The 16,478-nt window shown below is 44.0% G+C and overlaps 1 protein-coding gene and 2 non-coding genes across 3 annotated transcripts; all 3 read left to right on the top strand.

Moving 5' to 3' along the window:
* Positions 1-8,149: 8,149 nt before the first annotated feature.
* On the top strand, positions 8,150-15,041 carry ATP5F1B (ATP synthase F1 subunit beta). The gene is made up of 10 exons (XM_075265596.1): positions 8,150-8,304; positions 9,134-9,316; positions 10,381-10,555; positions 11,727-11,848; positions 12,170-12,354; positions 12,956-13,114; positions 13,218-13,340; positions 13,661-13,873; positions 13,973-14,174; positions 14,811-15,041. Exons 1-10 carry the CDS (start codon positions 8,187-8,189, stop codon positions 14,906-14,908), a joined length of 1,578 nt encoding a protein of 525 aa, XP_075121697.1. The 5' UTR covers positions 8,150-8,186; the 3' UTR covers positions 14,909-15,041.
* On the top strand, positions 9,597-9,669 carry LOC142196384 (small nucleolar RNA SNORD59). The gene has a single exon (XR_012715217.1). It is a non-coding gene; the product is annotated as a small nucleolar RNA SNORD59 (small nucleolar RNA).
* On the top strand, positions 13,509-13,581 carry LOC142196383 (small nucleolar RNA SNORD59). The gene has a single exon (XR_012715216.1). It is a non-coding gene; the product is annotated as a small nucleolar RNA SNORD59 (small nucleolar RNA).
* Positions 15,042-16,478: the final 1,437 nt, after the last annotated feature.

The following is a 16,478-nucleotide window of genomic DNA, read 5'->3' as shown; positions in this document are numbered from 1 at the left end:
GTTTAAACACCAAACATTTTGTATAGCAAACATGCAAGGCAATATAAAAAATTTAAATGCTATTACATGTTGCTACGAAATGCTATGCTGGCTATAATGAAAGCCTATGAAAAATTCTGAACCCACACCACATGTCTGTGCAGATAAAACACATCCCTTATGAATCCCTATCCAGCCTGCTGATTTTTGCATTAAAACAAAAAAAAAAAAAAAGTTCAAATTGCACTTGAAGCAAAAAAAAACAAAAACCAATAGATAAATGTGGCCACTACTTACATTCAAGATGTCAGGCTGCTGGCCTTTGCAAAAGAGATGGGGCGTTCTTTAAGTTGGTTTTGAAAGCCAATTGAGGATCTGTTTCGCAAACAAAAATACAAAATAAATATAAGTAGAGGTTCTAACATGCAAAACTATGGTGTATCATGCATTTCTTGAAGATTTTTATCAGGATTTAAGGAAATACTTACATGAGGAGACACTCCTGGCTGATTACAGCATACAGTGTATAATGGAGTTTGGATGCTGAAGATGCTGTGTGTCCTGAAATGGCTGCTATGTTTGGTTGACATCCCCAGGCCGGCCCTTTTGGGCTGTGGCCATGAATATGGGTTGGCATACAGCTCGCATATTTTTTGCAAAATACACCGCGCGTAAAAGTACGCACACCATTGCAATACATTGAATTTTACAGGCGTCATTTAACAGCAGTAAAAATACAAACGTAAAACGAAACAAAAAAAACCCCCATTGAACTCAATGGACACTGTATGTTACACGTGTATTTTTACTAGCGTATTTAGAACAAATTGAGTGAGCGTTCACACTCCGTGTGAAGGTTCCCTCACATGTCAGACACCAAAACTAAGTGCATTGATTATGCAAGGGTGGGGCTAAATAAAAATTCCAACTGCGCCAGAATCGGTGCCTATTATCAGATGCTAAGAACTGGAGTTAGTGGAGATGGTGAGGGTACCATGGATCAAATCTCATTTAGAGGACAATAAAACTTTCACACTCCTTATTCCAGGAACTGCTGCTAGATTTACTGCTTCAGGCTGAAGCCCCACATTGCAGAAACGCAGCTTTTTTGTTTGGCTCAAAAAAAAAACCTAAGCCAAGAATGGCTACAAGAGGAATGGAAAATATATATATAGGGAGCTTCTTATATTTTTACTTCTGCTCAATCCACTCCTGACTTTGGCTCAAAAAACTGCAGCAAAATCTGCAACACAAAAAAATGCTGCGTTTCCGCAACGTGGGGTCTCAACCTTAGGGGTTTACATTGATAGTTATGTTTTACATCACTCGTCTCATTTATCATCAATTATGTGACTTTTCAGGTATTGTGTACTATGCTTGATGAAGAGACATAAGTAGTCTTGAAAATTTGGCATTTGTAATCACTTTTGCAATTAGTCATTAAAAGGTATCAACTACTGAAGACGTTCCAAAGCAAACATCAGGGCAGGCAGCAAACAATCATGTACAAGAAACATCCAATTTCAGGTAACAGTTAAACAGTCAGAATATAGACAGACACCTTTGTAAAACATTGGCAAACTAGGAGAATTTTGCTCATGCAGATTGCCATGGGACAATCTGCCTTAAATATCCCACAGGTGCCGGATATTTGCTGGAAGCAGAAAGCAGTTTTTAGTCTTTTAAAGGGCCAGCCCACAAGAACTGCAATAAAGCACTGACTAGATATGGGCAAACTGATTCATCACAATCCAGGCTCAGAAAAATGCTGTTCTCCCATATTAAAAAAAAACAAAAAAAAAACCCTACTTGAGGGGCACATACAAACTTGCACTATTTCCACCCGCCGTGATTCCACTAAAATTGCAGGAAAAACAGCTTGCCCAATCATTTCAAATGGGTTTTTAAAGCAAATCACCAGTTTCCGTATGCAGTCTCTCCACCATGAAACTGCTATTTTTGAACAGACACAGAGATATGCAGAACTTTGTGTCTGTACAAAAAAACTGTTTCACAGAAGAGGGGCTGCATAAGGACACCAATGGTTTACTTTAAAAACCCATTGAAATGAATGGGCAAAACAGATTTCCTGCAATTTCAGCAAAATCACAGCAGGCAGACCAGTGGCACAAGAGTGAAACCCCCCCTAATTAAAGAAATCCCTAACTGTATGTATGGCATGCTTCACCTAGGGCTAAAACAAAGGCAACAGTTCACACTAGTCTCTCACCAGTTTTCAGTGTTCGGACAGAACCCAGCTTCTTCTCTTTCCCCAGGAACTGCCCAGCCCTGAGATCTTGACAAGCTTTTATAGGCCTTTTAATAAGGCCCAACTCCCACCTGCACTTAACGGCTCCTTCCTGTTGTAGGACATGAAATGGTTAACAGAAAGGCCTTCTCACAGCTGAGATTTGTTACAGATCTGTGTTGTCACCTCACTTACCATAAGTGAGGAATCTGGGGGAGATATAGCGTCCTTCTAGAACTTTACCTGTCACTTTCTCACAATAGGTAGAAAGGCATTGCTCAACCAGGGTGTGATTAGAGGAGCATATTGTCATACATATAGAATTTGTATTAATAAGAAACCAAAATTCTCTGGGTGACAGCACCTATCACACGATGCATGTCATTGAGCTTTTCAAACCTGGTGAAAGGTCCTCTTTAACAGGTGAGCCCCAATATTTCTGTCCATATAAAGCATGTCTTCCAATATATAGATGCTCAGAATTGTGCACAATAGTACATTGCATCCGGACTAGTGATTTGCATGCACATGCACAGATGCATCCAGACAATTACTCTACCCCTGGGAAGTGAATCTACACAGGAAGCTAGGAGATTGCAAAAACACTCTTGGAAGGGCAGAAGCTGCAGGTAGGACATTTATGATAACGTTATGTATCTTGGAACCACTATATAAATGTATACTAAGTGGTGAAGAGGAAGATATAGCACAAGAGAGGGTATGTACATGCGACCACCCCGGGAGAACCGTGCAGGAGGCTGGACTGTCACGGTGACCTTATAGGCACCAGAACTCCCAGGAGAGGTGCACAGGGTAATAGGCAGAGTTAGATGTGACGCCAGTTGGAGTATTGAGACACCCGCTGGTCCCTGGGCTGAGATGGTGATGTGGGTGCCAGCGCTCTACTCCAACAAAGAGCATTTGCCCAGGGCTTAGCTGCAAGGAAGGCAATGTCCAGGTCAGGATCAGTAGAAGTGCTCACTGCTTTATTGTAACAGGCATCTGCTGGTCACTTGTCCTGTAGCAGTGAGCTGTGGCACAGTGGCTTGTAGCTGGATGACACCTTCCCATGTGTTAGCAGAGAGTCTAAGATGTCTACAGGTCCAGCTTCTGGTCTACTGCAGGGGCTCAGTTACCTAGTAGAGGTAGGTGCAGGCTGCCAGGGTTATAGCTCTGCTCAGCCTGATGTAATCCTGTCCTCTTACTGATAGTGATGGGGGCGCTGTCACACAGCTTGTCTGTCCTGCTACTGCTGTGACAATCCTCACAGCACAGTGTCTGAAACACAAGATGGCCACTGCCACACTTCTCCTTGCTTCTTCTTCCCTGGCTCTTACAGAATACTACTTCCTGTCCCTGCTATGACTATTTCCTGTTCCAGCTACAGATCCACTCACTATAGTGTGTGTTGCTATGGAGACCACAGCTCACTAGGACAAGTGATACCAGAGAACAACAGCTTAACAACATTACACAAATGAATACAGAATAAACATGGCAACATATACAAACTATCATAACATGTAAGGCACTTCTATGGCCAAATAACCATTAGTAACTCCTGTGAGGGGGTTACATCCCTCCCTTCTTGAATGTAGCACGTCCTCGGGCTACCAATAACACAGAAAACAGTCAATGGCTTAAATATCCCATAGTCCAAAGTAAATGGAATAAACGCTAAATGGGTTAGGAACAAATAATAAACATAGAGGTAGAACTTTGGGCAGTCCAAGCATGGTGTCGCCACTATGGTACCAGGTATATGGCTTATTTGTTGAAGTGAAGATAAACAACAGTCTCCAAGGCAGATGATCAGCTGAAATGCACAGTCTACTATGGCTGATCTGGGCATGTTCCTTTAAGGGCTGTAGCGAACTGAGGGTTTACCCTTGTTTACCCTTTGGGATCTCCTTTGAGAAATTGTTTCAGACTCTGAGGCCTCCTCTCTCTCAACAGGGAGTACCTGAGTATCCGGAGTCTCTGATACAAAGTCCTCTGAGGAAATGGAGTCACTTGTTTCCCTTGACACAGAAGGAGTCTCTCTTTGCAACGGTGTAACCGTAGGTTTCACAAAGAAGTATAAGTTAGGGGAAGCCAGAGCAAGTCCTAATTCTGTACCATGCTTGGACTGCCCAAAGTTCTACCTCTATGTTTATTATTTGTTCCTAACCCATTTAGCGTTTATTCCATTTACTTTGGACTATGGGATATTTAAGCCATTGACTGTTTTCTGTGTTATTGGTAGCCCGAGGACGTGCTACATTCAAGAAGGGAGGGATGTAACCCCCTCACAGGAGTTACTAATGGTTATTTGGCCATAGAAGTGCCTTACATGTTATGATGGATTGTATATGTTGCCATGTTTATTCTGTATTCATTTGTGTAATGTTGTTAAGCTATTGTTCTCTGCTTTCACTTGTCCTAGTGAGCTGTGGTCTCCATAGCAACACACACTATAGTGAGTGGATCTGTAGCTGGAACAGGAAATAGTCATAGCAGGGAGAGGAAGTAGTATTGTGTAAGAGCCAGGGAAGGAAGGAGAAGTGTGGCAGTGGCCATCTTGTGTGTCAGACACTGTGCTGTGAGGATTGCCACAGCAGTAGCAGGACAGACAAGCTGTGTGACAGCGCCCCCATCACTATCAGTAAGAGGACAGGATTATATCAGGCTAAGCAGAGCTATAACCCTGGCAGCCTGCACCGACCTCTACAAGGTAACTGAGCCCCTGCAGTATACCAGAAGCTGGATCTGCAGACATCTTAGACTCTCTGCTAACACATGGGAAGGTGTCATCCAGCTACAAGCCAATGTGCCATAGCTTACTGCTACAGGACAAGTGACCAGCAGATGCCTGTTACAATAAAGCAGTGAGCACTTCTACTGATCCTGGCCTGGACATTGCCTTCCTTACAGCTAAGCCCTGGGCTAAAGCTCTTTGTTGGAGTAGAGCACTGGCACCCAAATCACCATCTCCAGCCCAGGGACCAGCGGGTGTCTCAATACTCCAACTGGCGTCACGACTAACTGACTCTGCCTATTTCCCTGTGCACCTCTCCTGGGAGTTCTGGTGCCAATAAGGTCACCGTGACAGTCCAGCCTCCTGCACGGTTCTCCCGGGGTGGTCGCATACATATGTAGAAATTTGCTGCAGATTCCGCCCTGAATCTGAAAACAACGAGAGGAAGAGATCACAGCAGTATGCTGAAAAAATAAGTGTCCTGCTCAATCTTGCCACAGATTCTGCAGCTGGCGCTCCCTGCTGGGCCTAATCAGCAGCGGAAAGTTGCAACGAAATGCTGATACCCTGCTGTGTGAACGTACCCTTACAACTACAAGTCCCATTATAATAACTTTTATGTAGGGGTTGACGTCATTAAAGGGATCCTATCATTCAATCACAATTTATTCTCATTCACACGCCAGAATAGCCTTAAAGGGGTATTCCCATCTACATAATTATTTTTTAATTTGTAGATAATTAAAAGTTAAACACTTTTGCAAATGTAAGTAATTAAAAATTCTGCAAAGTTTTAAAGATTTTCTCTAACTTTCTTAGTGGTGACAGTCTGTTGTCTTGATTGGTTGCCATGGATACGACCAACAATGCAGAAACTTTCTAAGGTCAGAAAATCTGCCATGATTTCCTTATTGTGGCCGGGATATCTTCTCATACCTGTAGAGTCCCTGCCTGATGACCCAGCTACAATAAGAAAATCATAGCTGGGTTCCTGACAAGTCCCAGACCATAGAAAGTTTCTGCATTAGTGCTAACTTACCCGTCTTCGTTCCTCTAAAATCTTCTGTCTTCCGGCTTTGTTTCGTCATTGGTGGGCGGGGTCACATATGCAAAGCCAAGCGGCGAGATGCCACCGGCCCTGCGTGCGCGCTCATACACCAGTCTACCCTTCATAATGCGAATACAGACCCGACACCCTGCGGCATCTCGCCGCTTGGCTTTGCATATGTGACCCCGGAGCGGAACAGCATCGCTTCTGCCGCTGCTTTCTTCATGCAGGGCAGAAGCATAGCGATGTGCCTGTGCCGGCGTCTAACAGTCCCCAGTATCCGCCTATTACAGCGGATGCTGGGGAGTTAGATGCCGGCACAGGTGAAGCTAGCAACATCGCTATGCATCTGCCCTGCATGAAGCCAGCAGCGGCAGAAGCGATGCTGTTATTCCGCCTCCGTGGAAGCATAGCGATGTTCCTGGCTTCACCTGTGCCGGCGTCTAACCCTGTATTGGCGGCCCCTTCCCCCAAAGGGTAAACTACCCCCCCCCCCCCCCCCCCCGGCTCGCTCCCGTGCACTTAGCCCCTCCTCCCTCCCCCCTGAGAGCAGGCTGATACATCACTTGACTCAGGAGCAGCTAGGTCAGGGCTGTGGCCACAAAAAAATGAATAAAGTAAGATAGTGGCCAAACAAAGCAGTTTTGCTGAAGCAATGTATTTAGGAAAAGTCTTACATTCGCATTTACAAGCATTATAGATAGGATCCTTGTGATGGGACAACCCCTTTAATGAGAAAAAATTGTGTTTGAATGATAGGATCCCTTTAATTATTGCTCGGCACACTGACTACCTCGTCCTGGTCTTGTATTGATTCCACAGGTTGTACAAAAAAAGGTTGCCTACCCCTGCAGTATATGTTAACAGTCCTGAAAACCTGTTTTTTTTTTACTCTCTATGCATATATGCTGTCTGCTATGATTTTAGTCTGTATTCACATTCTGTGTTTGCCTAATTCTTTGTCCCCATAGACCCTGACCTGCCTTTTCCACAACCCACTACCATTATAATTTTCTTAGGCTGTGACAAACCAAAACCTGCTCTGTAAACTCTGGGTTATGTAATAGCCTGGATTATAAGTCTGAACCTTATGTCTGCCCTGTCTGTGTGAAAGTTTTTGGTGTTTCTTCCTTCTTGAAAATATCGCCCAGGCCTTTTTACTTCTATAACTCAGGTGCACTACTGTCCCCAGCAGACCTAGCCGCCTGGTTACCTCTACACAACCGCACACCAGCAATGTGGTGTATCTGCAGCATTTATACCTGCAGCATGCCCATTATAACTTCTGGTTCTGGCATGGAGGATGAAAGCTTAACAAGCTGCGGGAATCTTGGTGAAAATGATCTGAATTCAGCGGTTTCTTGCCATGGCGGGTCTGTTGCAGGATGATCTATATGGAAATATCAGAGCACTAATGTCTTCAGTCCTTAGCCTAAAAGTACAAATCTTAAGAATATCTGTCACATAGCTGTGACCTTGGAAGTGAATATGTCACTGTCATTATACTGACATTGTGTCAGCTCCTGGGACTCCACTATGCAGCACTATGTGGCCTTTGTAACTACAGATAAGGCTTTCTGAGGCCTTCAGTTCAGTCATTCACCACTGGACACATTAGTTATTACAGCACAGACTATAAGTAATGTCTGATATCACATATCCTTTATTATTGTAAGGCCTACATTAGGCTTCAGTGCACACCTGTACGGTTTGTACAGCCGGTTTTTAGCCGTTATTGCACAGCGTGTTTCTAGTGGAAACATTACAACACAGTCAGATGGGCAGTGATAAGGGTGCAGCGGGAAACACAATGACGGCTCCCACAGCACAGGGCCGCTCGCCCCTCACATACACAACTGCCAGCACTTCCTTCCACCATGTCTGAAAGACAGTGAAGGACATGACCGCACAGGTCACGCTGCCGCACAAGCCCCGCCCTCCCGCCTGACTGACGTGCCTCCGGCCCCACATCCCACCTCAATGACTTTGACGTCTGAGCGCTCCTCCAGCTAGCCAATAGCATTACAGGAAACGGAAAAGTGACAGCTGCTCGGTCCAATAACAATCCGAGCCCTCCCCGTGACGTGGAGACTTTGCCCTTCTTGTACCCGCCCCCAGCGGTAGGCTTGCTGAGTGCTCCTTCTGCTCTGCTGCTCTCTCCTTCTACCGCCGCCATGTTAGGAGCTGTCGGACGCTGCTCCGCTGGGGCTCTTAAGGCCTTCAAGCCGGCCGCCAGCTCCCTCCAGCTTGGACAGACCCTGCTGAGGAGCTCTCCTGCAGCGCTGCACTCCCGTAAGTAGCCGGCTTCGTCCTGTCTGCCAGTGACCTAGGGGTGTCATTGAATTGAGGATAGGCCTGTGGTGTGCGGCTAAGGCCTGCAGCACGCCGGGCCGCGATCATAAAGGGGACGGGGGGAGTTATGGTGTCAGCAGTGGGTCGGGTAGCAGCACATCTCCCGGCCGAGGCCTGTGAGCTCTGCCCGCCCTGGCTGTGCTCTGGTCATTCCTATAGGAGACGTCTGACCTTGTGCTCGGCCTCAGCCGCATTGGCGTGTCATCCGTGTGCAGGGGGCTGTAGAGGAATAAGCTGATTACCAGTCACATCCCCAGTTTATAGGTGACCTTCTAGTATACACGGCCTGGATGGAGCAGGTGACCCCCTGCCCTTGTGCACCCCATCACCTAGCAGGGCACAGGGGTGACATCTATGCCAGTGTCTGTATTGTAAGACACTATTATGCTCTTATAATGCACTTACTGTAAATCTTAGATTCTCACTTCCACTGAGGCAGTACTTCCCTTTGTTTCCAAGGACTATCAGTCTAGTGCTGGAGGATCCCACATGGAGGAATGCAAGGTCGCTGTGACAGGGAGCAGCAGCAGCAGCAATGTGCCACATACATAAGAAGGCTTCTTGGCCTCTGTTCACACCTGCTACTATTTCTATTTTGCTGCTTGATATAAAATGTATAACCGTGCCAGATCTGTCACCTGTGACTATAGTGGGCTCTGTCAGGTCCTGTCATGGGGTCTTGACAGTTTTGGTGTTTGTGACAGATGTGAACACAAACTTACAGCTATTTTATGCACAATTTTTAATTATTTATTTTTTTTGTTCCCAGAGAGAGACTATGCCGCTCAGGCGTCTGCAGCTGCCAAGCCCGGCACAGCCACCGGCCGTATTGTCGCAGTCATCGGTGCTGTGGTCGATGTCCAGTTTGATGAAGGCCTGCCACCAATTCTGAATGCCCTGGAGGTCCAGGGCAGGGACACCAGGCTGGTTCTGGAAGTTGCTCAGCACTTGGGTAAAGTGTCTATAACTTCTCCACTCTTTGCTTTGAATCTAATACTGGTGATGAGCTCTTAAAGTAACATATAATATACTAAACTTCATGGCCAGAAGGTTTTCATAATGACCTTGCAGATAAATCTCCATGTCTTGGATGACACTATGATCAGTCACATTAGACAGCTTATACATATAACTGGTATTAGTAGTCTTCTGTTTATAAACGTGACTTCCTTCTGGGTATGAGCTCTTTAGACTTTCTGCAATGAAAGTTCTTAGTTATAACCAGAAAAACTCCTTCCTTGATGATCCTTAATCATGACTTTCGTTCTTCTGAGTCTCCTGAAGCAACTTGGTGATCTGAGAAGGATGTGAACAGTAGCTTAAATAATAAAAAATGACTACTCTCCTTTTGATCAGGGTTTCAGCGGACAGTCTCTCCTCTGGTGCTTGGTGTCCCTGACCTTCAGCCTGCACTTGAGCAATGTAGCCAAACAGTGGTGGATCAGATATGCTCCATTCAGACAAGTATCACTGACTGGCTGTCATGCTCACATGGGGGCAGGTGATCAGCAAAGACGGGGGGACCAAACTGAGACTGCTGGATCCCTGACTAAACAGAAGGGTAGCATCTTAATCTGCTTTTGGGGGGGGGGGGGGGGGTTTGATTAAAAGAAAGGAACGTATTAAACTGGCAAATGCCCTGTCTCTTTTGGTTCCACACTGGCTGTGGCCTACACTCAGGACTTGCTTATACAGGCCACTGCATCCATCCACTGGCCTCTGCAATGGTCCTTGCATGTATAGCCCTAGACCACTGAGGTTGATTGGTTGTCGCAGTGATGGTTATCACTGTAGAACTAGTAATTAAAGACCCGGCTTTAACTTTTTTTTTTTTTTTTTTTAATTACCTTTTCTGAATTTATGCTAAAATTTGATGCCAATGCCTTTAATACATTTCCTAGTGACTTCATGGTTTATGCAGAGCAGTAATAAGAACTTAAGAACTTTAGACAGTATTACAGCATTTTATATCCCTGTTTCTTGAAGACTTTACATGGACTTTTCCTCTTGGAATAGGTGAGAACACTGTCCGTACTATTGCTATGGATGGTACTGAAGGTTTGGTTAGAGGGCAAAAGGTTCTTGATGCTGGCACACCAATCAGAATTCCTGTTGGTCCCGAGACCCTTGGAAGAATCATGAATGTCATCGGTGAACCCATTGATGAGAGAGGCCCTATTACAACCAAACAGTAAGTAGTCTTTTGTGTTGAATGGCTCTTTAAGCAAACTGCTGGCACTTGTAGTACTTGTGCCAATTAGTATGTTGGACCTTCTATCTTGCAGTTATGTCTTCCTCTTAGAAACTGTTAACTTTTTCTATAACCATCATATCCTTAAAGAGGACCTTTCATCAGATCGGGCACAGGCAGTTCTATACACTGCTGGAAAGCTAACAGTGCGCTGAACGCCCCCTCCCGCTCCTGATAATACTTGTCTATGGATGAGCTGTGTGAGCAGAGGGAGGGGGCGTTCCTCCCCGCTTCACAGTACAGCACGATAGGCGCTGCTAGGCAGAAGGGCGTCCCTGGCTAACTGTCAGAAGCGCCCTTCTGACTGTAAAGCGAGCGCTACGGTCCCGGGACTGATAGCGCTTTACACCGGGCACAGATCGGGAAAGCCGATAGTGTGCTGAATTCAGCGCACTGTCAGTTTTTCAGCAGTATATAGAACTGCCTGTGCCCAATCTGATGAAAGGTCCTCTTTAAGTTAATAGGTTCTCTCGTTTAAGTAGCAGGACGCTGTTACTCTTGTGTTATGGATGGTGTGCAATATATCAGCAGCTGTCCTTGATCACAAGTGAAGAGATTGGGATGGATTTTGGTGGCATTGGCTAGATCTGAATGCATAACACATTCCATTCTGCAAGAGTGAAATGGCTGGGTTATGGCATTCATGTTAAACTCCATGTAGCATACGTTTTGATAACCTGGCCAAAGTTCACAGATGTCTTAGGCTTTCTTCATGGACCAGCTCTCTCAAAATTCATTGACCCAGCACCCCTGAAAGGCTGCTAATTCTGGTATTGCATGACAAATTCAGATGAATGGCTGTCCATGGAATAAAGGGATGGTTCAGTTCTGCCAGAATGTGGGCCACTTATCAAGGGTACATGACTGTGGACCCACCTATTTGTACTGCCAGAGCAGTAATTGGGAAGGGGCAGGGGGTTACCACATGGACACAGACTAACAGAGCATTTCTATAAGATTATAAAGTATCTTTTGTTAAGAATATTGATAACTATTTATAGGAAGGCATTCACATGACTACTGCACTCTGCTTGACATTGCCTTTCCAAGTGTACATGAATTGGTTATTCCCTTGCGCAGTCTGATGCATTATGTCCTGATGTATACACAGGTTTGCTGCCATCCATGCTGAAGCACCAGAGTTCGTTGAAATGAGTGTTGAACAGGAAATCCTGGTTACTGGAATCAAGGTGGTAGATCTTCTTGCTCCCTATGCTAAAGGAGGGAAAATCGGTATGTTGACTAAGGTTCATAAATCCTAGATGTAGAATACCTTATACAAAGTCTAGTCACTTGCACTGAAGTGTCTGAATGCAGATGGATTCCAGTAAAAAAACCCAAAACCTTATTTTTGCAGTTGCTATATTTTTAGAACTTTTACGTAGATTTGCCTTTTGACACTGAACATGTCAAATCGACAATATGTATTCATAGTGGAGCTGTTTAGTTTGGTAACTCATTCCTCTGAGTTTCCTTAAGACATAATTGGTCAGAATAATCTCTTAAGAAGTAATTATGACTTCTATTGACTAAAAAAATTATTTTCCTCTGCAGGTTTGTTTGGTGGTGCTGGTGTGGGTAAAACTGTACTCATTATGGAACTGATCAACAATGTGGCCAAAGCCCATGGTGGTTACTCGGTGTTTGCTGGAGTAGGAGAACGTACCCGTGAAGGAAATGACTTGTACCATGAAATGATTGAGTCCGGTGTCATTAACTTGAAGGACACAACATCTAAGGTTTGTGTCTTGAGCTGCATGTTCTCTCTACCTGGTGGTATCTGTTCCTTTCCCCTGCCCCAGTTGTGACATAGAAAATCAAGTACTTAAAGGATTCTGCCATTAAACTACTTTATTTATTTATTTTTTTCTCTTCTAATTACCACGTCGGAATAGCCTTAAGAAAGGCTATTTGTCTCCTACCTTTAGCCATGGTCTCCGCCGCACCGTTCCGTAGAAATACCGGTTTTAACCGGTATGCAAATGAGCTCTCCGCAGCAATGAGGGTGGACCCCAGCGCTGAAAGGCTGATGAGCGCATCCCCATTGCTGCCAGAGAGCTCTTTCCTGTGCCGCCTCCTTGTTCTGCAGCAACTCTGCCTCTTCTGGCTTCTCTTGCTCTTGTAGTTCTATACAGGAGCATAGAGAGGCCACCCCAAAATGGCCGCCGGCCTGCTCCTGTATTGAACTGCAAGAGCTCTGTCACAGAAATGGCTTTTTTTTTGGGTGCAGTAACACATGCTGGCTTTTTACTAGGATAGCTATCTGATATTCCTTAAGAGCATTGCGTAGTACTAAAGAATAACTTCTTGACTAGCTGATGACTGTAATTCTCCTTATAGGTAGCCCTGGTATATGGACAGATGAATGAACCACCAGGTGCCAGAGCTCGTGTTGCTCTGACTGGCTTGACTGTTGCTGAATACTTCAGAGATCAAGAGGGACAAGATGTGCTGCTTTTCATTGACAACATCTTCAGGTTTACTCAGGCTGGTTCAGAGGTAATCGCACAGACTGTACTCTGTTCACATGTTTGTTTGGGTTTTTTTTTTTTTTTTACCCTCCAGGATCTTAAACTCTACACTCCCTCTACTTTTTCTATAGGTGTCTGCCTTGCTGGGTCGTATTCCCTCTGCTGTCGGTTACCAACCAACTCTGGCCACTGACATGGGTACCATGCAGGAAAGAATTACAACCACAAAGAAGGGATCTATTACCTCTGTGCAGGTTTGTATCAGTTATGTCATCTCTAAAGAAACACCTATATATATGGCCAGAAATTCTTAATGGGCTTTGCTATAGCTATGTATATTGTATCTTATGAGTAAAGGTTAGTTATGTTTGAAGCTAGCCGTAAGTTTTACCAATACAAACCTCAGTCAATCCTACATGGTGCCTATAATGATGAGTAACTTTAGACTTTCGTTCTTCTGAGCTTGCTGAAGCAACTTCTGTATATCTGAAAAGGCATGAATCTAGATTTCGTCTGTTTTTTGTTCTGTCTGTATGTAGACTGACTTTTAAGGTTTTCTCCTGCTGTGTTTTAGGCTATCTATGTGCCTGCTGATGACTTGACAGATCCTGCCCCTGCTACCACATTCGCTCACTTGGACGCGACAACTGTGTTGTCTCGTGCTATTGCTGAGCTTGGAATCTATCCAGCTGTGGATCCCTTGGATTCAACATCCCGTATCATGGACCCCAACATCGTGGGTCAGGAGCACTATGATGTAGCTCGTGGTGTGCAGAAGATCTTGCAGGTTTGTTTTCTGTAAATTAGAATGCCCTGTTGTGACTTTTATGATACCTCTCAGGCTGTAAGAAGTCTCAAACTCGTCTTCTCCCCCTTTTATATATAGGACTACAAATCACTGCAAGATATCATTGCCATCTTGGGTATGGATGAATTGTCAGAAGAAGACAAACTTACAGTAGCCAGAGCCCGCAAGATCCAACGTTTTCTGTCTCAGCCATTCCAGGTTGCTGAAGTCTTCACTGGACATCTGGGCAAACTGGTTCCTCTTAAAGAGACCATCAAGGGATTCAAACAGATTCTTCAAGGTAATTCTATCTGGCTCCAGCATTCAGCTGACTCTAACAGCAAGGTTGGGTTTACATGTTGTAGATGCACTAGGGGAAAATTTATTAAGACTAGTGTATTGTACGCTAGTCTTAATGTATGGCCTAACTTAAACAGTGAAGGGAAATTTATGAAGAGGTTACAAACTGGAGTAGATTTCTATTGTAACTCAAGTCAGTAAACTGGTGTTATTATAAATATCTTGTGCCAAGGTGTGGATACCTTGGTCCCCACTGCCTACATTTGCACAATGTGGCAGGCAAGATGCGGATCTGTGCTTGAGGCACAAGAAAGGGCCTTGTGCCAAACGTTGCACCTCATATCATCCCACGACTCCAAAAGACTGGTGTAGAGGGAATGATGTATTTGAGACTCTACCATCAGCAAGGTCTTTGATAGACTGAAGTTGGTTTTATTAAAGAAAATGTGTGCCTTTCTAACTACATTTGCAAAAAAACCTCATTGTTTATAGCAAAAAAATATAAAGTTGCTTTAGTCACTGTTATAGTTGGTGGTCTCCTAGTCATGTAAGAATTTGGTTGAAAAACATAAACTAGAAAAGGTCTTGTTATGAAGTCGCCTTAAACTTTATTTTTTTTCCCCCCTTATAATTACAGGAGAATACGATCACTTGCCAGAACAGTCTTTCTACATGGTAGGACCTATTGAAGAAGCCGTAGCAAAGGCTGAGAAACTTGCAGAAGAGCACTCTTAAAGACTTGATAAAATGTTTCCTTGAAAGCACTCATCCTCAACACCTCCATCCTCAATGCTTTTTTGCCATGTCTGTAATGGATAATGTTGGCAAAGTGTATTTAAAATTTCCAATAAAACATCTGTGTAAAGACCACATGTGTTATGTGAAACATTGGATGTATCAAACTGACAAACTTCAGGTGTATGTTGCAGGTAGCTGGATTGAATTCAATTACCCATCCTATGTTGCTCTTCTGTACGCTTGTTGGTGTACCTTAAAGTTTTTTGATAATAAAAGGCTTTACTACTCCTGAGGACCAATATATATATTCTCCAAATCCGTTCATATTGATCTGCAGATGATGGGTTTCATAACTGTTAGAGTTTAATTCAGAAGTTATTTTTTATTTTCTGGTAGTGCGTTAAAAGCCACTTAACTAGCTGTCCCATGGAGGTATTGCAATTCGAGGACAATTTCCCCCCCCCAACCCCCTCAGGACCTTCCAAGATACACCAGAAAAATAGAGACCTTTGATTAAGGTCTCTTAACACTGCAGTCAATTATAACTAATGCAATAATGACTAATGCAAAGGGAAAGTATGGGTGGGGGAGCCAAGGATTCATTTATAGATACTATCTGTAAACTAAGCATCACATGCATTTTTAATAAAAATCTCACAGAACTGGATTACCATCTGGTGGATGCTGAAATACACACTGTTTACAAAAACAAAATCCTGTATCATTCCATCATGTCGGATCTATATTTCTAGTATGTAATTAGAATATATATTTATAACATATATGTACTAAACTGGGCCTTCTACTAGATAGATACTAACAAATACATTTAAAGGAGTATTGCCATGTTAGACATTTCTGGGATATCCACAGGGTATGTTATAGTCTGGTAGGAGTTAGTTTTCACCTTTGTATTTATCTGAAGAAATGTTGGGCTGACATGAATGCAGACATGACCATGATTATGGAAACTCAGTCTAAGATAGGAATACCATTTTAAGACTGAATATCAAACACTGGTACATTTCCAAATACAGAGATGCAGCTGTTTATCAACTACATTTCCATTTTGCAGGAGTTGCACCCCCACCAATCAGCTGTTTGACATTACTCACTACTTACCAAGCACAGCGTTGTACACTTGCATTACTGTGGGTATCCCAGTGATTGCAACTGGGCCCATAATCTAGTGGCCCACAGGTTGCCCCCAGCACACAGGCGGATTAAAGGAATTCTATAATTAAAATAAGTATTTTAAACTAATAGCATGTAGGAATAGCCTTTATAAAGGCTATTCATCTATGACCTTTATCTTGAAGGTCTGTGCCGACGTATTTGAATTTTTCTTCTTTATGCTAATTGCGCTCAGATCACACAGGAGCATTCTCTCTGTACTATGAGCGCAGCATTCCAGCGCCACCTTTCTTCTTATCCATCCGGCATTCTCCTCTTCTTACACGAGACTACCACAAACTGGCCGATGGACATTCGCAGTCTGCTGTTTCAGTGGCCATTTTGCGGTAGTCTGTAAGAAGAGGAGGAGAATGCTGGATGGAGCAGAAGAAAG

This window comes from Leptodactylus fuscus, chromosome 2 (assembly GCF_031893055.1).
Source record: "Leptodactylus fuscus isolate aLepFus1 chromosome 2, aLepFus1.hap2, whole genome shotgun sequence".
Lineage (NCBI taxonomy): Eukaryota > Metazoa > Chordata > Amphibia > Anura > Leptodactylidae > Leptodactylus > Leptodactylus fuscus.
Note: the sequence above shows the minus strand (reverse complement) of the source record. Positions and strands in the feature narration are given on the sequence as shown.